This window comes from Bos indicus x Bos taurus, chromosome 14, assembly GCF_003369695.1.
Source record: "Bos indicus x Bos taurus breed Angus x Brahman F1 hybrid chromosome 14, Bos_hybrid_MaternalHap_v2.0, whole genome shotgun sequence".
NCBI classification, from domain to species: Eukaryota; Metazoa; Chordata; class Mammalia; order Artiodactyla; family Bovidae; genus Bos; species Bos indicus x Bos taurus.
The window spans coordinates 7,081,257-7,105,076 of NC_040089.1; the positions used below are offsets into that span (position 1 = coordinate 7,081,257).

General features: G+C 51.5%; 1 protein-coding gene across 3 annotated transcripts in view; it reads left to right on the forward strand.

Annotated features, from left to right (window-relative positions):
* ZFAT (zinc finger and AT-hook domain containing) overlaps positions 1–23,820 on the forward strand; it is a 161,603-nt gene that overhangs the window by 38,536 nt on the left and 99,247 nt on the right. For all 3 annotated transcript variants that reach the window (XM_027560778.1, XM_027560780.1, XM_027560779.1), the window contains exons 3-5: positions 3,948–4,184; positions 18,856–19,044; positions 21,267–21,417. In XM_027560778.1, the coding sequence (XP_027416579.1) occupies positions 3,948–4,184; positions 18,856–19,044; positions 21,267–21,417 (577 nt within the window). The remainder of the gene's footprint in view (positions 1–3,947; positions 4,185–18,855; positions 19,045–21,266; positions 21,418–23,820) is intronic.

Sequence of the window (23,820 nt, forward strand, 5' to 3'; positions counted from 1 at the left end):
GAAACGGTGTGGGAGAGTTTGTACATGCGTGTGCCTCACACGGCAACTGGGGGATGAACCATCTCACAGAGGATGTACTGGGATTTGAACGGGGCCTGAAGTGTTAGGGTTTGCAACAGGATTTGGATTCTGATCAGGATGCAAGAGGGGGAGCAGTACAGGGAAGTAAAACGAGACAGGCGCCATCTCCACATATTTAGGGAGGCTTTGGACGTGGCCCCGAGTGAGTGGGTGGTGGGGGGAGAGAGGGAGCAAGCGTAGTGCTGTGTGTGTGTTTGCACACGCACTTGTGTGCATGTGCAGGGTTGAACTATGTGCTGAGGGGCCTGAAAAGCCACGTCTGAGAGTCATGGGGCAAACTGCTCAAGGACCATGGAAAGTTCTATCGCAAGGGGGCAGCAGTGAGACAAGGGATGGCGGGCAGCTGAGATGGTGGGCGGGGGTCTGGGTGCACCGCGAGGGGGTTTATCGGGCAGACATCTTTAGGACAAAGTCCACAGAGTTCGGTGGCACCTGAGTGCAGGGCTTCAGGGAGGAGGACGAGGAACTGACGCTTCCTCCGTTGAGATGCCATCACAGCGTGTGCTGGTAGAGGTGCCAGAGTCTTCCTTGCCCAGTTCCAGGATTCTCCACTGGAGAATTTGTACTACGTGGGTAGCTGATGGCAGCAGCTCGTTTTCGGTGCTTAAATTTTCCAAGTTCATTTATGAAAATTTCATTTTTAGCTGGCTAATTGGTCTTGAGGATCTGAATTATGGATGTGGTCAGATGTGAGATTCACTTTGTCACCATCATGTTAGAGGTTTCCCAAAGCTTTTGGGGTCGATTTTATGTTTACTCCTTGACAGCAGATTGCACCCTGCTAGTTGAGTTCATTCACCAAGATTTGCGGGGCGCCTGCTGGGTGGGACACCGGATCAGTGCTGGGGGATGCAGACCACTCTCGGGTCTGGTTGGCCGGGCTGCGGTACCACTGCACTGGGAGGGGGTGGCACCCATGGGTGGTGCGGCTGCAAGTGCTCTGCACAGCTCCATGGAGCAGACTCTGGGTATCCTGCAGCGATGAGTGCTGAACCTGAAGCTGAGACAGAGAAGCTCCCGCAAGGCTTCTACATCTGCTCAAGATTGCTGATGCCGGTGGTACAGTGGATAGGAATCTGCCTGCCATTGCAGGGGACACAGGTTCGATCCCTGATCTGGGAAGATCCCACATGGCATGGAACAAGTAAAGCCCATGAGCCATGAGCCCTGAGCCCGAGCTCCAGAGATGTGAGCTGCAGCTCCTGAAGCCAGCGTGCCTAGAGCCTGTGCTCTGCAACGAGAGAAGCCACCACCACGAGAGGCCTGTGCAGCCCAACACTGGCCTCAACCGGAGAAAACTGCAGCAATGAGGACCCAGCACAACCAGGAAACAGGGTTGCGGGCACCTTGCAAATCTGGGGTTCCCAGGGCCTCCCACACTTTTTCAGTTAGGTGCAAATTTGGGGGACCCAAAGGACTCCCTCAGGTTCACTAGTCTTCTAGAATGACTCACAGAACTCAGGAAAGCTCTGTACTTGGAAGGCAGTTCTAAACAAAAAGGGTGCAGGTCAGAGCAGGCCAAAGGCTGTGATGCCAGCATGCGGTTGGGGGCCCGGGGGTTCCAGACACGGGGCCTTCGGTCCTCCTGCACCCCCCATGGTGTCCTGGATGCCGCTGTCTTCTTGCAGCTACGTTACACAACAGGACTTAGGAGTGTTTCCAGCCAGGGACACTCACCCAAGTCCTTGGTGTCCAGAGTTTTTATGGAGTTTGATGATGCCCACCTGTGTGACTGGCCCCCCGTCTCCAGCTCCCCCAGGAGGTCAGACTGTGTTCAGAGGTCAGATCTGACCTCACCTGTCACAGAGCCCCAAAAACAAACCCCCGTGTAGACAGTCCCGCAGCCAAGCCCCCAGGTACACGGGCACTGCGGTCAGCCTGGGCCTTCCTGGGGCCTGGGGGCCACCCATGTGGCCAAGGGCAGAGGCCGGACCTCTGCACGGATGAAGCCCCCTCTCCACTGCACAGCTGCATCCTCAGGACACGTCAGAGGAGGACCTCTGTCTGCAGGGCAGGGCGTGGGGCAGTAAGCTGTCCTGTAACACATTTCCCGAGCTCGGCGGATGTGACATGCGGTGGGCGGTTTACAGCCTCTCCACTCATTCTGCTCCTCCAGCTATTAACTGCTGCTTCAGTGAGCTGCTGTTGTAAAGAATAATCAGGAGGAGAGTTTTAATGGCTCTGAAGTGAGCGGTTTGTCCTTACTTTGCACGTTTCTCTCTTCACCTCCCTCCCCAGCCTCCCGTACACAGTGGCTGGGCCTCCTGTCCCTACAGCTGTCATTCTCCTGCTAAGATCTCGGGGCCGACAGGGGAGCCTGTTCCCCAACAAGCCCAGCGAGATGGAGGCAAGCAGTGACGGTGTATCAGTTGGCTGCCCCGGCCATGGAAGGCTCTGGCTTGGAGCTCTAGGTCAAGGAGGACCTGCCTTGGCCCTGCAGCTCAGTGGAAACCCTGCTCCTGCAAGAGCTCCCCTGTCTCAGTCCCCCTCTCTTGAGTTCCTGGGGACCCCACGTCTGAGCAGGCGCCTCCATCAGAGCCCACATTGTCTCTCTGCACTTCCCCTGCAGAGCCTTCCTGCCCTCCTCTCCTGCCCCTGTGGCTTCTCTGTCTGATTTGGGAGCCCAGGTGACCCCCTTAAAGGGTCCTCACAGTGACAGCAGGGGGCACTGTGGGTGATGCTTTCTTGGGCACAACCACAGGGAGAGCAGGAGGGACCCTGAACACATCATAACTGCATAGATGACCCTTCCCCCAAGATGGTGCTAGAACCTAGGACCCTTCCTCTGCCCTGATGTTCAGGTGCAAAGACGGCTGGCTGCTGATATGCCATGCCTTAGCCAGACAGATGGCTCTCCAGCGATGGCAGGGCAGCCAGGCTGTGCCGGTCAGGGCACCCCTCAAATTGCATCACCTAAGACAGCACTCCACCTGCCTACAACGGCAGGAGGCCCCCTCAGCCCGTTCACCCGTCTTAATTCCCACCTTCCTTTGGAGATGAATGCCTTAAAAATGAATGCTAATTAAGAAGAGATAAGAGGTGAAAAATGATTTGAAACTTGCTCCAAAGCAGCTCTGATGATGACATTTAAATCCTCTGGCCTCCAGGAAACTTGAAAAATATTGTCTCTAGCCCTATAATCTTTGGCTTTAGATTGCAATTATTTTTGTCTCTTTTCCATCAGAACAATTTGGATCTAATAATCATGATGGCTTAAGTAGTCGGAATAGTTGTATAACTCATTAAGAGCGTGAAAAGCTAAGCAGCCTTTGAGAACCCTTTGCAGAGACAGTCCTTAGCAAGTTTCTGAGAACTAGTTTTCAGTGGAAATGGTGGTTTCTAAGGAGCCTGGTTTGTGAACTGGAGCTAACAGTCACAGCTTAAAACCCTCCCCACTTTATGGAAGAGGCACAGTGCACAGGTTCTGATAAATTAATATTTGTAAATCACATGATTACAGAATTGACTGTGTAATAGCGCAGAGATGTTAGCACTAAGTGATTGTCTGCAGCTGCTCATTTCTGGAACTCCTTCAAGCTTTCCTTTTTTTAATAAAATGTGGGAAGCAAAAGTGTTAGTTGCTCAGTCCTGTTCGACTCTTGGCGACCCCATGGACTGTAGCCGGGCCAGGCATCCCTGTCCATGGAATTCTCCAGGCAAGAATGCTGGGGTGGTGGGTAGCCATCCCCTTCTCCAGGGGATTTTCCCACGTTGGGGGTGGAACCTAGGCCTCCTGCACTGCAGGTGGATTCTGTACCATGTGAGCTCCCCGTGGAAACAGACATATTTCCACGCTTGGAAACCGAGCGCATGGCCCACCCTGTCGCCTTCTGTGACCCCACGGTGCCCTCTGGTTTCCTCCGCAGAGTTTTCAGTCATGAAGAGGAAGAGAGGCAGGCCCAAGGGGTCCACGAAGAAGCCCAGCCCCGAGGAGGAGCTGGCGGAGCGCAGTGCCCTGCCAGGCGTGGATGGCGTGCGGGCCCCCGAGGAAGGGAGCAGCCTGGAGTGCAGCAAGTGCTGCCGCAAGTTCTCCAACCCGCGCCAGCTCCGCAAGCACATCTGCATCATCGTGCTGAACCTGGGCGAGGCGGAGGGGGACGCAGGTAAGAGCGCACCCCAGCAGGGGGCGCCCACGGCTCGCACCCCCTCTTTTTAAACCAGCTGTCTCATTTGAAATTTTTTTTTTAAGATTTAAAAAATAATTTTATTTACTCCTTTATTTATGGCCGTGCTGGGTCTGCATTGCTGCACAGGCTTTTCTCTAGCTGTGGAGAGCAGGGGCCACTCTCTAGTTGGGGTACAGGGGGTGCTTCTCATTGCGGTGGGGGGCTTCTCTTGTTCCGGAGCCGTGTTGTCGGGCCCAGTGAGCAGAAAGGCTGAGGTTAGAATGCTTGAGCCCGTTTGAGTGACCTTGACGGCCTCCACTGTGGCTGGCGCTCTTGAAGAACATACAGGATACCAGGTGCTGCCTTCAGGTAAGAGCTTGGCAAGGCTTCGGCTCTAAAGCAGCTTCTAAGAGAGGCTGATGAGAGTGTGCGCGTGAGCGGTAAAGTCTTCCAGACACCTGTCTAGGAGGAGTGAAACAGCAAGGGCCTCTGCTGTGGGCTCTGTTGTCCTCGTTTGATTCTTGCAACCAGTTTCGAAGTTTTCAAAATATGTCTCAGAATGTAGAAAGTTCTTACTGTTTTGTGCCAGGCTAAGTACTTTACCCCTAGAGTAGGAAATGGCAACCCACTCCAGTATTCTTGCCTGGAGAATCTCATGGACAGAGGAGCCTGGCAGGCTGCTGTCCATGGAGTCGCAAAGAGTAGGACACTCCTGAGCGACTGAGCACATGCGCACATCACATGGGCTCTGGTTCAGGATGTGGGCTTTGGACTTTGGCTGCCTGGATTTGAATCGCAGCTCCAGTGCTTAGTAACTTTATTCTCCTTTAGTTTCCTCCTCTGTAAAATGGGAATAAAAACACCACTAGCTAATTTGGTTGCTTGGAGGATTCAGTGAGACAGGACTTTCTGCAGTGCTTAGAAGAGCACCTGCCGTTTCAAAGCTCCCCGTATGTGTTAGCGGTCACTGTCCTTCATAGCCCTGTGGACACAGTGCTGCTGCTGTCCTTCCTGTGTCACAGGCAAGAGCATTTAGACACTAAGAAGTGAAGCGGTTTATCCAGGGTCTTTTAGTTAGAAAGGGATCCTCCTGGCCTTTGAACCCAGACTGTCTGACTCTGAACCCCAGTTCTTCAGTCCTAGAAACACCTCCCAACAGTGAAGCAAGGCCCTTGGTTTATAAAATCCTAGCACGTTAATGCTGGGAAAGATTGAAGGCTTGAGGAGAAGGGGACAACAGAGGATGAGATATTTGGATGACATCACCAACTCGATGGACATGAGTTTGAGCAAGCTCCGGGAGTTGGTGATGGACAGGGAGGCCTGGTGTGCTGCAGTCCATGGGGTTGCAAAGAGTGAGCGACTGAACTGAACTAAATTGAGCACATTATTGAGGGAATGCACCACCTAATGGGTCCCCCAGGTGGCGCTAGGGGTAAAGAAGTCTGCCAAGGCATGAGACTTGGGTTTGATCCCTGGATCAGGAGGATCTCCTGGAGGAAGGCATGGCAACCCACTCTAGTATTCTTGCCTGGAGAATCCCGTGGATAGAGGAGCCTGGCGGGCTACAGTCCATGGGGTCCCAGAGAGTCGGAAACGACTGAAGCGACTTAGCATGCTCACACTCACCACCTAAGATTCATCAGACATTGAGTTGGTGGCCAAGGCTGATTGCCAACACCTGTGCCAGTTGTAGAACCCATAAAGTGCTCTTGCCTTTAAAGAACTGCTCTCAGGGTGACCACATGAACTCTTACTAGGCTGCAGGGGCTGTTGCAAATAACAGACAAGGATTCAGGCGAGATGAGGCAGTGGGGTGGCAGCCGTCCTAAGACAGAGTATGAGTGTCCGCCATGTGGGAAGTGGAGGCGGGGAGCCCTGTGGTTTTCGGGGAAGCAGTGTCTTGCTTCAGAGCCTCAGGTGCTTTGGCAGACACACAGAAATTCAGCAGTGAGATGGCCCGGGGAGGGAGGGGCAGGAGCTCACGGCACTGTACCTGCGGCGCCGGTCCCCAGCGCGCTTGTTCCTGCTGGACGTGGTTGTGGAGGGGCTCCCCATCCTGCCACCTCACCGAGCTGCCCCCCGTGGCCCTCTGAGTGTGTCTCACGCTCACACACATGCACCCCGCCCCCGCGTTTCCTGCACTGACCCTTGGTGGTCGTCACGGCATAGTCAGAGGGGCCAGCTCTAGCCCCTGTTGAGGATCTGTTCTGATTTGGAGCCTCCCCATGGCTGCCTTATCCTGTCAGCCCCCTCTGGGAGACCCCTGGGCTTTCTGCACAGCCGTGGTTAGAGATCGGGGAATTTCCCTCTTTGGTGACGCCGGACATTCCGGCTCCCTCCTCCCAGGCCTAGGATTAACTGAGAGGCTCAGTCCTGTCCATGGGGGTCCCCTCCTCCCTGCCCCCCAGGCTGTGCTGCCCCGGGGTTTCTTCCTGAGACCCACTCTGGTGTCTCCCCTACACAGCAGAGTGCAGGCTCTTCACCTGGGTGTTCACAGGTTTTGCAGAAAGTGTCTTTCCTGGAGCTCTGTGGCATCATTTTTCCATGTAATATGATAAGTTTCCCGTTGTTCGTGCCAACCGTGGTGCGTCTAATGAAAGTTAGGTTGTTTCCTTGTTTTTTTTTTTTTGCTGTTATAAATATTACTTGAATAAATATTCCCTTATGTACATGTGTGCATTTGTATATGTGTATATATGTGTATGTTATTTTTATAGGGTAAATTCCTGAAAGTGTATTACATTTCTGGGCCAGAAAGTGTATTACATTTTGCCAGTTTCCCTCCTAGAAAGCACAGGCCAGTTGAGGTTCCAAGTGTCCAAAAGTACCAATTGGGTGTTATCATTTGTTTCCTTTTTTAATACCTGTAATGATATAAAAAATACTAAGAAGAAAGTAAAAATAGTGCACAATTTCACTGCCTAGGTATAATTTCTATTACACTGTATATAAGAGTGAAGAGAGACCTACATTCTATGTATGTTCACATACATTTTTCAGTAATTGAGGTCATACATAATGTTCTGTGTTCTTTTTTCATGCAGTTAATGGAGCGGATAAATTTTTCATGTCAGGTATTTTTTCTTCAACACGCTGTTTGTAGCACTTTCTGTGTTGCAGACATTGTTCTCAGTGCTTGCACACTCTTCTCTCATTTCCTTCTCACAGCGGCACTGAGGACACTATTATCACGCCCACTTTATAGACAGGAAACTGAGGCAGAGCCGTCGGGAGTCTGCCAACATCACACAGCCCGTAAGGGCCGGAGCTGTACTCTGAACTCACACAGTCTGGCTGTAGGGTCTGTGCTTTTGATTGCGATGCTCTGCTTTCTGATGAAAGAGTCAGTAAATGGAGATTTTCGTTATTTTTAAAGGCCGCACAGCATTTCACTGTGTGTGTGAGCCTTAAGTTTTCCTTCATCGGTCTCCAGTTGATCGACATTGAATACTGTTTAAAATTTTTCTCCCTGATTAAAAAACAGAAAACAAAAAAAACTACTCAGGTGTATAATCTTGAGCCTACCATTTTATTCTATTATTATTATATTTTGTACTTGTGCCTTTGTTACCTTAGGTAAATATCTAGTAATGTAATTCCCAGACTAATAGAGCATCTTTTAGGTCACATATCATATGATTCCATGTATATTCAGAACAGATAAATCCATAGAGACAGAGGACAGTTGGTAATTACCAGGGGTCGGAGGAGAGGGGAGGATGGGGAGAAACTGTTTAATGAGTTTTATTTTGAATGATAGGAAAGATTTTGTATCTAGATAAAGGTGGTGGTTTCATAGCATTATGGATTCTGTAAATGCCACTGGGCTGTTTGTTCTGAAATGGTTAATCTTATGTGCTGTGAATTTTATCTGCCTGGTCACTAGTGGACGATGTTGTTGCAGATATTCAGGTTTTTGTCTTATGTGTAATTTGGGGCATTCCTTGCTCATGCTCTTTACTTACTACACTTTTGGATTGCCAGATACTCTGAAGATATTTTCCAGTTTTATCATTTGTCTTTTCATGTGCAGAATTGCTTTTTCTTTCCTTTTGCATTTTACTGAAGTTTTAAATATCAGCATTTGTCACTACTGTCAAATTTCATGCCCTTCTTATCGTAGCTTAGGACACTTATCTATATACCCCAAATAATAAAAAGCAACCTTCTATATATTCCTCTGTTATTTGTATGGTTTCATTCTTTATCTGTATTTTTGATCCCTCTGGAAATTGTGTTTTTGTGAAAGTTGTGAAGTAAGGCAGTCATACATATTTGATCAGTAAATATGGGCAAAGGAATGTTCTTCATTAAATGCAGTTTGCAGATAAACTGTTTCAAATCATAGGGTCCACAGAGAATAAGGGTCTGATTCCAAGTCAACCCTTGAAAAAGTAAAAAACTTCATATTTTGAAAACAATTAGTGGGATAACAGGGAGTTGCAAAGATGGTACAGAGAGGTCTCAGACCCTTTACCCTGCTCTCCCCCGTGGTGATGTTTTGCGGAGCTGTTGCGCGGTGTCAGGGTCAGGAACCCTGACAGTGAGATACTGTGTGCGTAGTTCATCACTCATCACCGTTCATCACACGTGTAGGGTTGTGTAGCCACCACAGCAGTCAGGAAGCAGGACTGCCCGTCACCATGAGGGCTCCCCGTGATCCACTTCACAGTCACCCTCCCCACAGCCACTGATCTCCGACCCAGTGATTTTGTCATGTCGAGAATGTTACATCAGCCAAGTCACACTATGTGTGATCTTTTAAGATTGGTTTAGAAACCCCCTTTTCAAACCTGTTTCATAACTTTATACTTGGGGAAGTTGACGTGCAGAGAGACGGTTCTCTGAGAGTCGCACAGCTGCCTGGAGGTGGGCTGGGCACCAGCCGTGACTCCCCGCTGCTCCCCTGCAGACGGCTCAGCTCTACCGTGTTCGCGCCTTAAAACCAGTCTTCTTTCTTCTTTGTGGATGTTGATTTTGTTCATTTCAATGTACCACTCTCAGCTTTTTCTCTAACCTCATGCGAAAGGCAAGTTCCACCCTGTGCAGTCCCCACCTTTATTTTCTATTCTGTAATTAATTAGGCAGTCTCTTCAGCAGCGGCAGACAGGCATCGTCCTTCCTAATATGATTATCAGCTTCCTCCAGTGCTAAGCTGCATAGAAAGTGGCCTCATAGTCCATTGATTTGAATGACCTAAGTGGACTCTAACAAATACCAAATGGAAAGGTGGAAGCTCCCGGTGTTTTTCCCTTTCTGGCCACTGCTGAAGCCTCTAAAATATGCAGAAATGACCTAACGCCCGGCCGCCTAGTGGCTGACATACCCATGGTGATTGCTCCACGTTCCTCAGTTTGCCAAACACAATATTACAATTTAGAAAATTCTTGCATAATTGTTTTAATACATGCTCGGTAAAGAGCAGTTTAGTGACATTTCAAACAGTTGACCTTGACTCTTTGGCTTGTTAAAGCAATTAGAAGAAAACAAAATAAGCTTTTTCCCTACACTGAACCATAGCAAGTTAAAATAACAATTTTGTTATGTATTCAACATTTATTTACTTCATTCTGCATCTGAATAGTAAAAGAAACCAGGCAAAGACATTTTTTTTTTTTGCCTAATGCCATTATGTGGAACAGCTGGTGTTTTTGGAAAATGTTTTACAGCCTACAGAAATCAATGTGTCAAGTTTATAAAAGTGACTTCTGAACCTTTCTAAGCTTGTTATTTCTGGGGTCATTTTATGCAAGGAGAGCTGCAAAAATTTGCTTTATACTTGTTAAATCCTCCCTAAAGAAGACAAGGCATTTATTCTAAGATCTTACCTAAGATACACCTGCAATCTTTGTGAGGATTTCACACAACAGTATTTCAGGTGTCTTCTACTATCTTTGTGTTAGCAAAAGTGCTGACTTGATCAGTAGCTGCGTAGGCTGAAAACTGCTTTTCAAGAGTCAGGTTTGGAAGTCTGCAGGTGGAAAGGCAGAGTGGTGTCAGTCCTCTGAGTGTGCCCTTTTCTCCATGGAAAGATGTGGAATGGAATGGTCTGTTTCCTCTTGCTGCTTTGCGAACCCTCGCTTCACCTCTGCTCATCAGGGAAACGCAGAGTGCAGCGGCCTCCGGCTGTACGTGGTCCGAGGCGTGCTTGGGAATGTGGGACTTGGGGACAGTTAGCGTCACCTTTCTGTGGCAGCCCTGCCCCCCCTACCTCCGCTTGCCCCACTTTGCTCCCATCTCTCCAGCTGCCCTGTGAGGTCGAGTTCTGCTGTTAAGCCCTTCAGTATGGCGGGTGCTGCTGGTGTGTTCCAGGTTACATCCTTCAACCAGCCTCCCCCATTGCAGTGGGCTCACAGATCCGGCTTTCCTTCTCATTCTGCTGCAGACCCCCAGGAGGCTCTGCTCACCCAGGGATCAGGCGGGGAGAACGGCCACTGCCCTGAGCGTGTCTGGTCACTGGGCGGTGGGGAGGAGGGCCCGAGGCTTACAGTTGGCCCAGAAGTGGCCTCTGTCATTCCTACCCACGCAGTTCATTGGCCAGAACTGGCCTCACGGTCCCACCGAACTTCAAGGGGTCGTGGAGTGCGACCCTCTCTGTGCCTGGGGTGGGCCAGGACTGGACATGTTGGGTGGCTGTCACTAGTGGCAACTGCATGACTCCTGCCATTTCTGTGGATTCGCCCACAGCTGTGGTCTGGGGACCGGCATGTGTCCTCCTTGCCCCAACCCTGTCCTGAGCTCAAAGCCTGCGTCTCGGTCTGGGGTCCCAGAGGCTCCATATAAATGTCCTCCCCCATCCCCGCACACAGCCTCTGTCCTGGTGACTGGCCACCCCATCCAGGTGTCTCATCCAGAAGTTTCTCCCTCACCTGTCATGTCCAGCCACTTGCTGGACTTTGCCCGCTAAATGTTACTTTGATTCTGCTCTGCATCTCCACTGCCATTCTTGTGGGTCAGGTAACTGTCACAGGCAGACCTCAGATACAGGCGAAAAGAATGGCAGCAGGAACCTGAGATGTGAGGACCAGGGTAGAAAGAAGAAAGAAGTGCCCACAGAGTCAGAAGCTGAGCGGGAGCCCGTGTGACGGCTGGACAGTCAGCAGCAACGAGCCTGGGGCCTCCACCATGTCACCTGACCTGCTCTGCACACTTCCCTCCTTCGCTGGCGCTGAATCTGAGTCCTTGGAGCTAGAATCTGAGTCCTCCTGGAGTCCTCCTCCTGCTCACCCCCAGCCTGCTGGCCGCCTCGGCCCTGTGCCCTGCTTCCCACAACTCTGGTGCCCGCGGTCTCCTTTCTGGCCGTCCTCCCTGCCCCTGGTCTGGCCTTCTCATCTCTCCTGTGGACTCTCTGCATGGTGGACTGGCCACTCCACTTCTGGACTTGCTTCCCATAAGCCCGCCTTTCACAGAATGACGTCACACGCAATGGTGACATGTACATGCCTGCTGAGCCTTCTCTCCCCCTTGTGGAGAGATCACCCCCTTATCATGGGACACTGTCTGCTTTCTAACCCCTACTTGTCCCATGGAGCCGTCTCTTCTCAAAAAAACTACCCTCCACCCTCTAAGGCAGCCCCCCCAGCTCCGTCTCATCCTTGAGACTGGCACGGTGCCCCAGTGCAGGCAGCCTTGGTAAGCTTTCCCTGAAGAAAATCAACTGCACGTGACCATTATCTCTGTAATAGCTTCTGAGACTTGGAATAAAATTCAGATACGTGATACCGGGCTCTGTCGTCAGAGTTGCCTAGGGAAGGAATGGAGTGTGAGATCCATAGCCTTGAGCCCCGGGAGCCCTGACAGGCCCTGCGTGAGCTGACTGGGTGTGGAGCAGGCTGCGAAGTCTGGCAGGCATTTGTTTACCTGCTTCCAGGATTCTAGAGGCAAGCGGGTCCAGAGCTTCCCATAGGTCTGTGGAATCCCAGGCCCAGGTCCGCGGGGCCCCGGTGGTGATGCCGCCTCGTCTTCCCCTGAGCACACCAGTGTCAGCTATCGTCAGGGCGCTGAGTGTCCACTCTCACCCCCATGCTGGGAGCCGGGGTGGGGCTGTCCCCTCCTCGTTAGATGAAGAAACAGGTTCTGCCAGATGGAGGAAGCTGCCTGAGGGCCAGCTCGTAATTACACGAACCCTGGTCCCTTTGATTTCCGAGCTCCAGTTTCTGTCACTGGCATCCACCCATCTTCCAATCGAGAGTCACCTGAATTAAACCCCAGGCCCTTTGGTCACTGAGTGTCCTGACGTGAGACCTGGACACGGAGCTGGCCCTGTGCGCCTATGCTGTCTGCCGCAGACTTGCGTGACTCTTGGGGAACCAGAGGGCACTGATGACCCTTTTTCATGGAGGGGAGTGGGGACCAGGAGAGAAGAGAAACTACCTAAATTCCCAAGCAGGACTTTCAGTTGGGACTTTTATTTTTAAATATTTTTGGCCATGCCATGTGGGATCTTAGTTCCCCAACCAGGGGTCGAACCCACGCCCCCTGCATTGGAAGCTCGGAATCTGAACCACTGGATCGCCAGGGAAGTCCTACGCTGGGACTCTGAGAGGAGGCCCTTCCTGTCCAGCGTCTTGGAGGCCGGCTGGGGGCTGGGCGGGAGGCAGCCCCGTTGCATCATGCTGTCAGCGGTTCTGGGGCTGCCTGCATCCCGCCTGGAGGGACGTGATGGGGTGGGGGGGGGGTGGAGGGCTGGAGCCGGTGACACAGCGGGCCTTTACTCCAAGTGACGGCTCTTCAGACGAGTGGCAGAGATGCGTTATGACCCTCGTCTTGAAAAGGAGTCTCTTTGACCATCACAGCCTGACTGCTGAGAAGTGCTGCAGGGAAGGGCCCGCGGCCCAGGGCCCAGCAGCCTTTAAAGCTGGACTCGCTGCCGCGACTGGTGCTTCCCAGCTGCCGAGGAGCCGGCTGGAGCTGAGGGCTCGGGAGGTCCCCGCGGAGGCCAGCTCTCTCCTCTGTTTCCCCCTTACGGGGCCTGTGCTGTGGCGGCTGGGCCCTAAGCCAGACTTTGGGGATCAAAGCGAGTAAGATGAGTCTGTTCCCTGGAGCAGCTGAGCCTGGGGGGACGAGGACCAAATAGATACAGGATGATGCGGGGGTCAGCCCGGTGCAGGGGGTGCACGGCGGGACCACACTGTGATGGGAACATCCTGGAGGGCTCCCTGGATACAGGGCCGTGAATGCCTCGTCCAGGGCTGCCGTGGGGTCAGGGGCGGGACAGCATTTCCCTCGTGATGGTTCCTGTGAAAGCCTGCAGGTGCTGAGGGATCGGGTGAGGAAGGCGGGCTGGTTCACTGCGGTGGGTGTGTGGCGAGAACAGGGTCAGGAGGAGGCGGGCTGCCAGGTGCTCTGCATGTGCTCACACGTCGTGGACCCCTCTGTGGGGACACGGTGCTCAGAGCCGGTGCTCACCTGGCCTCCCCTTGGATCCAGAGAGACAGGAAGACACAAGAAAGCCCGAGGGCAAGACGGAAGGCAAGAGGGATGCATATTCAGCAGATTTGATAGAATAATCATGGGCTAATAAGTTCCTTAAACTGCTGCATTAGCAGCCTGGAATGAATCGGTGGCAGAGTCCCAGAGTATAATCCCTTATCAGTCTGCTGTTCTGACAACTGTTCTGGGCTTTTTTTTTTTTATTAATGTGGCTGATAACACTTGACTCTTTGGGGAGTTCTGAGATTTAATTAGTTCTGGGGCAATTTGGAACAGGTACTTTAGAATATTAGCGCTGTTGTTAATTATAAATGAGTGCACATGAACTAATTTCTACAAATGTATGACTGCCCGTACCGTTAACTCTTCATCGGCCCACTACCAGGTCAGCTTGCCTTGCCTGGATGCTATTACGTGTCGGGGACCCTGAGAGGTTCCCAGAGGGAGTTAGAGGGTGAACACAGACACAGATCACCCCCCACCTGCTGAGAGTGTGGGGTTTGGCAAGTGGAGTAACATCCCTCCGAGAGAAGCTCCTCTAGGACAGGAGGGGGTGCTGAGTGAGGAGCAGGGGCATTCTGAGATCAAAGGAGCTTAGTTGAGAGCTTTGTATCAGATAAGCTTCATTTTCTTAGTAAAGTCAGACAGGCTCATCCAAGTTAAGGGAGGGGGTGTGTGTGTGTGTGTGTGTATGCACGCTTCTGTTCCACCCCAGCCCCTCGTGATCACCCACTTGTGCCCTCACCCACAAAAGGCCCACCTGCAGACCCTCACCCAGGTGGATAACACCTCCTTGGAACCCTACATCCTACCAAACTCACTGTGTGACCAGAACTAACTCATTCACTCTCCCCCAAACCTCCCTCCCTCCCAGCTGCTGGTGACTCCACTGGCCAAACCCTGTGGGAAGCCAGGAGCAGTGGAGCCCCCGTGGGACCCATTACAGGTTAGCCTCCAGGAGCTGGTGGAGGAAGATGAGGGTCGGCCTGGAGGGACAAGCGGGAACTTTGTGGAACATGGGGACCGTGGATTTTTTGCTCATTACCCTTCAGATGGGGCCCATGCCTGGTCTCTGCTCCTGAAGCTGCGCCGCCTCCGTCTGAAATCTGGACACCTCCCTGCATGCGAGGACCCTGGGCACTGTCATAAGAGTGGGGTCTCTGCACCATCCTGGGAACTGCTGGGAACTCCTGCTTCCATGCTGCGGCGTCAGCAGTTTTTAAACGCCATCTTCTCAAAAGGAGATGAAATATAAAGAATTAGGTCAATGTGCTGGGGTTGAAGAGCAATGATGCACAAATGTCAAGAAATTGAACGTTGTCTTTCCCGAACGTCAGCGACTCCATGGAACATGCTGGCTAGGAGTGCAGCCCTCCCTGCGCCTCTCCTGTTCACACAGACCCAACAGAACCTCCCGGAAGCTGTGGTCCCAGCCCAGCCCCGAGCCACACAAGTGTGTCTTCAGGCATGACGTCACCACCCGAGACGTGCCACCGGGGGAGCGACAGCATGACTCCCCACGTGACAGAGGGCTCTGCGACCTTCCCAGGCCTGAGCCTCACAACCACTCACTTTGTGGATTCGGATCCTGGGTTCAGAGAGTTCCGAGCTGGTCCAGCTGGAAGGCAGAGGCTGGAGTGTAGCTCATACACCCCACAACTCTACGCCGTGGCTCAGAGTGGTGACTGCGCTGCAGGTGGTATCAGACACTGTCCCTCCTACGTCCTCATCCACTCCTTTTAAAGCTGTTTCCAGGGCTCTTGGAGGCACCTGTGGCTGAGGATTGGAGGGCTGGGAGTACCGGTGGTGGTTGGCGGGGTGGCTGGTCTGGACCCCACCCACTGTAACCAGAGAAAGGGGAAAGAAGGAAAGAAAGAAAGAAAGAAACAGAAGTCGCTCAGTCGTGTCCGACTCTTTGTGACCCCATGGACTGTAGCCCACCAGGCTCCTCCGTCCATGGGATTTTCCAGGCAGGAGTACTGGAGTGGGGTGCCATTTCCTTCTCCAGGGGATCTTCCCTACCCAGGGATGGAACCCGGGTCTCCTGCATCGTAGACAGACGCTTTACCATCTGAGCCACCAGGGAAGACCCAATCTACTTTAACCAGAGAAGCCACGCCTTTTTATTAGGTATATTGAAATTGCTTAAAGAACTCACTCAGAATGTCCTGCTGCTAAAAAAAAAAAAAAAAAAAAATGTTGAAAAGCGCATCCTGGTGCAGCAAGGGTCATGACTGGATTCGTCGGTGACGCGGCGCGGTGTGAAGTTTGACAGAGGAGGGCACTTCACCCAAGCACCTTGTGTTCTGAAAAGCACCCTCGTTAGAGCCTTTTGACTGTGCTGGGTCTTCATTGCTGCAAGGGCTTTTCTCTAGTTGCAGCAAGTGGAGGCCACTCTCTGGTTGCAGTGCATGGACTTTTCATCACCGGGGCTTCTCTAGTGGCAGAGCACAGGCTCAGGAGTTGTGGCGCACGAGTTTAGTTGCTGTGAGGCACGTGGGGTCTTCGGGGATCAGGGATTGAACCCGTGTCTCCTGCCCTGGCAGGCGGATTCTTTACCACTGAGCCGCCAGGGAGGCCCAAGCAGTTCTCTTTAAAAAAAAAAGAAATCAGACTTGTTTATCTTCCAAATGCTTGTGCTCTTTCACTGGGCACAGGTACAATGAGAAATGTTTAAATTACCTTCTGATACATTATGTAATCGACTTACTATGTTTTAGCTGTATTGTCTGTCTTTTCCCACCAGCACATAAACTCCAGGAGGCAGGGGTCTCTTGTCTTGTGCCCTGCACTGTCCCAAATGCTTAGAACAGGGCCTGGCATTCTGCACGTATCTTTTTAATGACCTGTGGCCAGTAAAGAACAAATACATTCTGCAGTGCTGGGGTAATTTCCAAGTAAATATTTCTTTCTTTTGTGTGGAAATGATGTTTTGTTTGAAGATGGACCTTGAGAAAAATTGGAAATAGGAGAACAAAGGGGAAAAAAAAGCTTGCAAAGAGAATGTTTTATTAAGTACGAGAGGATCATTGTTGAACTTGGTGATAGAGAAATTCTGTTTCAGAAGAGCCGTACTTGACATGAGTACTTCATCAGATGGAGGAAAGGGTCATCACGAGCAAACAGGCAGAGGAACTGGAGAGGTGGGCGTGGAGTCAGGCCCAAGGTGGACCTGGCGTTTCTGCGCCACACGCAGGAGGCGTCCTACAGATACAAGTGAGCGTGGCCACAGAGCCTGCGGGTTAACTTGTCTCGGGTTCCAGCAGGGTCGGGTCTCCCTGACCCTCCACCCTCTTTCTCCTGCAGCTCCACTACCCTGTCGGAAGGGTCTCAGAATTGAGAGATGCAGGGCTTGTCTGATTGGACGCCCCACCCCGCCCGCTGCTGTGTGGTTCAGTTTTTCCCAGGGCATCACGATTGCTGTGTGAAGCCCCTCGAAACCCTCCTGAGAAATGCGTCTCTGAAGCCACCCTTCCCTCGTTGGGATGGCTTGGCTTGTGTGCGTGCTCAGTCACTTCAGTTGTGTCCCACCCTTTGTGACCCCATGGACTGTAGCCCGCCAGGCTCCTCTGTCCGTGGGGATTCTCCAGGCAAGAATACTGGAGTGTGTTGCCATGCCCTCGTCCGGGGGATCTTCCCGACCCAGGGATCGAACCCGGGTCTCCTGCGTCTGCTGCACCGTGGGTGGATTCTTTATCTACTGAGCCACCTGGGAGGCCTGGGTGGCTCCAACTGCTAGACGTTTCTTCCTCTGGCAAAGTCTGTTGCTGATCTCTACCCATCGGTCCATTGCTTCATGAGCAGAGCAGGTGTGTGTTGTAAAGTTAGGTCCTCAGGCTCAGTAAAAAGAAGACACAGCCCCAAGCTCCCAGAGGTCACAGCGTGGATGAGGCCTCTCGACAGATGACAGCAGAGCAGTGTGGGGAGTCCCCCTGTTGATACGTTGACACCGTGGCGTGTGTGTGTCCTGTGATCCGGCCCTGACTGGGGCTGGGGCTGTGCTGTGTCCCCACCGTCCCCCCAGCCAGCCTCACTCACTCACGCTCCTGTGTGGTCTCCACCGGCATTGGAGTTCACCCCCCACCCCGCTCATCAAAGGACGGCTCCCCGCGTCCTGTGGGCATTCGAGGCCCTGGATTTCACTCCCTCCCCTGGTTCTGTTCCTCCCTGCCGGCTTCTTCAAGTTTGCCCCACAGGGTACCCAGCTAAGCGTTCTTCCTCGTCTTCACGCCCCTTCCTTAGCACCGAGCCCACCACTGCTACCCACACCACCGTCTCCTGTGCCCTCCGCCCCCCACACCTCCTCCGCCCCTGTTCCTGCAGCCCCGACCACAGCTTCACAAATGCTTGCTGTTTACACTGGCTGAAGGGCTGCCCGCCCAGAGTGGCTTGTCTGACCCCTCGGGTAGAATCTTCTGTCCCTCCCCTCGGTCATCCGAGACCCCTTCTTGCTTCAGTGGGCGCGCAGCAGACTGCCCTGTCCGTCTCTCCCACCAGACGGCAGGGCTTTCGAGGGTGGGCTCTGGGTCTGTGCCCCGTCAGCCTTGGCGTCCACCACGCCTGGCACACGGAAGGCACCTAGAAACTGGATGCTGAGCATGTGAATGCCTTCTTCTTAGGCTGTCTAAAGAAGACCACCGTGTCTTCCCCGCAGTGTTGTTGGCTGATGACTCTGAGGTCCGGTGGGCTTCCTGAGAGCAAGGTGAGGGCCTGTGCCTGCTGTGTCCACAGCGGGCGCTCAGTGCCCACGTGGGGGCCTGTGCCGGGGGAACGGTGTTTACTGAGTCAAAGGCGAGACTGAGGAGGCGGAGTGACCCCGAAGTGACACAGTGTCCACTTCTCTGGGGACCAGCGTTCTTTTATAACTGCATTTCTTGGCTGCGCTGGGCCTTCATTGCTTGTGCCCTTTCTCTAGTTGTGGAGACCGGGGCTACTCTTCAGCTGCAGTGCGCGGCTTCTCACAGGTTCCAGGTGTGCAGGCTCAGGTATGGTGCACGGGCTTAGTTGCCCCGAGGCCTGTGGAATCTTCCCCGGCCAGGGATGGAACCTGTGCCTCCTGCACTGGGCAGGCAGATTCCTATCCACTGAACCCCCGGGAAGTCCAGGGACCAGTGTTTCTACCACACAGGTGTATCCCCTTTACTGTCAGCCCATAAAAAGGGTTCCGCGCGCTCCCCGACTCCATCACTGGTATAAAAAGGGTATTTTATACATCCTGGTATTTGCTTCTTAGGTAACGAATCTGACCTTGAACTGGAGAAGAAGTATAAGGAAGACGATCGAGAAAAGGCCCCAAAGAGGCCGCGGGCGCAGAGAGCGGAGAAAATCCAGAAGGTCTGCTCGGGAAAGGAGGCCCCGCAGATGTCTGGGGCCAAGAAGCCCATTATCAGCGTGGTGTTAACAGCACACGAGGCGATTCCAGGTGCGCATGGCGGCGGGAGGGGGTGGCAGGAACGTCTGGCGGGGGTTGTGATCACTGCGGCGCTCTCCGTGGAGTTACCTGGTGACCTGGGGCTGTGGCTGATCATCCGTGGCCCTGGGCCATGGTGGATCACCGTGTCCAGAGGTCAGGGTGCGAGGGCTGCTCCCACTGCCGCTGCCCACAGCCTGTGCGGCCGTGACCTGTGTTCGCATGTGAGCGGCTGCTAAAAGGAGCAGTGGGCCTGGATAGCGGTTCTTTCCTTGGGGCCCCCCAGGTCCCCCAAGACCCTCTCCGGGATGTCTTTGCTCCTTCTTCCTGCCCGGGCTGGAGTATAAGACTACTCACAGCAGAGGGTGCCAAAACCCTCCCCATAACTTCTTTGAAATTCTTTTTTTTTTTGCATTTTTTTAGTAGGTTCATTATTTATTTTATAATACTAGAGATTTCTATCTCCTTTTCTTTTCACATAAAATAGCCAGTGGATATATTACCCCCTTTTAAAAAGGCCTCTTCCAGGAAAAGATACCTTAGACAAAGAACAGTTTAGGATAGTAGATGCTAAAGTATAATAATGTTTCCGCCCCCGCCATGCGTTTGGGGTGACAGCTGTCAGATAAAATTTTAAAAAATCAAGTTTAGGATTTTGAGGTCAGCTAGAGCCTGGCATCGGAGAAGGCAATGGCACCCCACTCCAGTACTCTTGCCTGGAAAATCCCATGGATGGAGGAGCCTGGTAGGCTGCAGTCCATGGGGTCGCTGAGGATCGGACACGACTGAGCGACTTCACTTTCACTTTTCACTTTCATGCATTGGAGAGGGAAATGGCAACCCACTCCAGTCTTCTTGCCTGGAGAATCCCAGGGATGGCAGTGAGCTGCCGTCTGTGGCGTCACACAGAGTCGGACACGACTGAAACGACTTAGCAGCAGCAGCAGCAGCAGCAGCAGAGCCTGCAGTGCTGCAGTCCCTGGGGTCGCAAAGAGTAGGCCACAACTGAGCAACTGAACTGAACTGAGAGCCTTTTAAAGCATCTGTTCTCAATGCTAATGGTAACTGACTATGCAAAATGAAAACGCTAAATAAATACCTCTTTATATTATATACATAAAATATTTATATTTTATATCCCGTAACGTGTCACAGAAAACCCCGAACGAGCTTTTTGGCCAACCCAGTACTTCACTATAGGGTGAGGTGCTTAGTAGAGAAAAAAGCCACATAAGATTATGCGACATGAAGTGGTTTCACCGTCCTTTAGACAAGTGTTATTCGGGGAAATGAAAACCCCAGGAGAGAGGTTCCTGTGTTAGCCATCTTGAGAGAAAGTTTCTATAATGATTTCTTAAAAAAGGATGGTAGTGTTTGAGATTTCTGTAAGTGGAGGGTGAAAAATATAATGAATTTGCTTTACTATTCATGTGCACACACACTTCTATGAACCGTCTTTGATGGTTTCACATCGTAGACTTGAACAAGTAAAGGTGACCTCTGAGTTTTCCGCTTCAGACCGTTCACTTCACAGGGTGGACGCAGGGGCCCGGAGGGTGGGAGGCTGATGTCCTGTTTGGGACCTGACCCCGGACAGCAGAGATTACTGCCCACCGTTGAGTCCACTGCTGCTTTCTGTCTTGAAGCTGTTTGATGTTTACTCAGAGTTTAACACATGAGGAGCTGTATGAAATCTTGCAGGGAGGCATATATGTATATGTGTATCTGTCTTGTGTTTTGGTTTTTCAATAAAGAAAATAGAAAGTTGCACAGTCTCGTCCGACTCTTTGTGATCCCATGGACTGTAGCCTGCCTGGTTCCTGTGTCCATGGGATTCTGTAGACAAGAATACTGGAGTGGGTTGCCATTTCCTTCACCAGGAGATCTTCCCGACTCAGGGAGCGAACCCAGGTCTCCTGCACTGCAGGCAGATTCTTTACCAACTAAGCCACTAGGGAAGCCCTTTTAATAAAGAGATCAAGTGAACATGTATCTCACAAGAAGGTTTTGATAGATTATTGGATAACTCCCCCGAAACACACACACACACACACACACACCCCAACACACACACAAGTTAGATGTGTGAGCTGAAGGAGCACTAGCCCCTGCACGGGTGCCACGCAGTGAAGAAACACGCTTCCCAGGCTGTGCTCCCTGCACTGGGGTGGGGGTGGGAATCAGGGACCTCGAGGTGCCTCTTTCTTTCTCACCGACTTGTGCCTCTCTCTCAGGCGCTACCAAGATTGTTCCAGTGGAGGCCGGGCCCCCGGAAACAGGAGCCACAGACCCCGAGGCCACAGCAGCTGACCTGGCACCCCGGAGAGGGTACCAGGAGTACGCCATCCAGCAGACAGCCTACGAGCAGCCCATGAAGTCCAGCAGGTAAAGCACCTTCTGTTGTGTGTGACCCCAGCCCCCACCTCAGAGGGTGGGAGAGTAGAATGTGCACTTACCAGGACTCTGCTGGCTAAGCTATAGGTAAGGCGTTCTGGTTTCTTGACTTGAACCTAAGAACCAGCCCCTCCATGATGGCCTCGTGGTGTGCTGGCTGAGCCCAAGCAGCCTCTGTGGGATGCGAGGCAGACCAGCTGGCTTGGGAAACTCAGCGCCAGTTGGCTTAATGAAGGTGGAGCATTTTACTCAAGGCAAACGTATGCTTCACCTGAATAAAAAGTGGTGTGAACAAGGCCTTACTTAGTAAGCCTACTGGTTTTCATAGCTGCACAATTTATAATGGAAAAGGAGATCTTTATTTCCCCCTTAGTTTCGTAAGTAACACAAGCGTCCTGTAGAAACTTCTAGAGTCTTTATAACGCACAGCTGCTGTAACCATCTCGCCTCTTCTGGTTGAGGTTACCTCTACAGACAGCTTGGTTCACAGGCCACCATAATTTTTTCACAATGCTTCCCTGGTGGCTCAGAGGGTAAAGCATCTGCCTACAATGTGGGAGACCCGGGTTTGATCCCTGGGTTGGAAAGATCCCCTGGAGAAGGAAATGGCAACCCACTCCAGTACTCTTGCCTGGAAAATTCCATGGACCGAGAAACCTGGTGGGCTACAGTCCACGGGGTCACAAAGAGTCAGACGTGACTGAACGACTTCACTTCACTTACTTACTTACTTTTTTGTTACTTTTTTCCTAACACAAAACACCAAAGGCACTGTTATCAACCTATTTTTTTTTAAACTTACCATGTTTAACTTTTCCTTTTCAGAAAATAATGTTTTTAAAGTGCGTTTGCTGTTGTGTGGATTCTCTAGTTTACCAGAGTCAGTTTTTGCTTGGCAGGCAATGCTGTGCTCAAGGCTTTGGTCCCTCCTCCTTTCAGTACTTCTTCAGGACTTCTTCTGGGATGAATTGCTAGAATTGACATTGCTGTCTTTTTTTGAAAAAGATATTTATTTGACTGCAGCTGGTCTTAGTTGCTACATGTGGGATCTAGTTACCTGACCAGGGATCAAACCCCGGCCCCCTGCATTCTAAGATAACCACCTGAAGTCTTAGCCACTGGATCACTGGGAAGGTCCCTGAAATTGCTGTCTTAAAGGATATGAGTGTTAGGACTTTAACCTATGTTGAAAACTGCCCTCCAGACACACTGGGTGAACTGATGCCTGACCCCTACACCTTCCCTGTGGTCACAGTCTTGGCCATGGTACGTACCTGCTGACGTGGATCAGCAAACTCCCATCGCCCGAGCTCTGCACACATTTTCCAGGTTGAGAGGAAAGACAAAGAAGATGCCAGACAGGGGGTTCCCTGTTTCCTGAAAAGGGGAAAGAAGGCATTCTGGATGAGAGTGTGAGACTTAGTGCCAGTCCTGGGTTGGTTCTAGACCCTTCTGCGTGTGCTCAGTCGCTTCAGTTGTGTTTGACTCTCTGTGACCCCATGGCCTGTAGCACTCCTCTGTCTATGGGATTCTTCAGGCAAGAATACTGGTGAGGGTTGCCATGCGCTTCTCCAGGGGATTGTCCCAACCCAGGGATCAAACTGGCGTCTCCTGCATTGGCAGGCGGATTCGTGACCACTGAGCCTCCTGGGAAGCCCCTAGATCCTTCTACTGGACTTCAGTTCAACAGCTCAGACACCTGCTATGTTCCAGGCACTGTGGGGGTGGGGCGGGGAGGAAGATTAGGACAGACTGGAGGCTTCTGCTCTGCTGGGACTGGACACAAGTGATTTTGCCTCTGAGCCTCTCAGCACCATACATGAGACTGTCTAATAGAACCTGACTCAGTTTAGTGGTGGGATTAAATGATCACATCTTTGCAAAGTGGTCTTGTTAAATTATAACGTTGTGTTATCTGGGGTGTCTTATTAATTTCTAGCCTCAGTCCTCTCTTCTTGCAAATGTGAGCAACTGAATGTATCAGTGAAGTTGTAAAAATATGGACTCCTGTGGCAAAACTGAGATACAATTAATTTTGAAGACCACCCTTGTCTCAACACAGCTTGATTTGTAGACTCTTCATAATATTTCAAAAGTCTGTTGGGGAGAGTTTCAAAACTCCATGCTTATCTGGTTACAGGTAAATGTACTCAATATTTAATCAGTAGATGGAGGCTGTATTCCTGTTGTCAAGCATTCTATTAATATTTTATAATCTAAATTATAAAATAGTTATGAAAGAGGCTTTTTATATGATGAAAGTCAGGAAAACTGTAAGGAAAAAAAATCAGTCGTAACCTCACTCCCCTAAGATAACCACCGTTAATATTTTTAATGTATTTCCTTTCAGTCTTTTTTCAGCCCATATATTTTATAAAACTGAGTTTATAATAT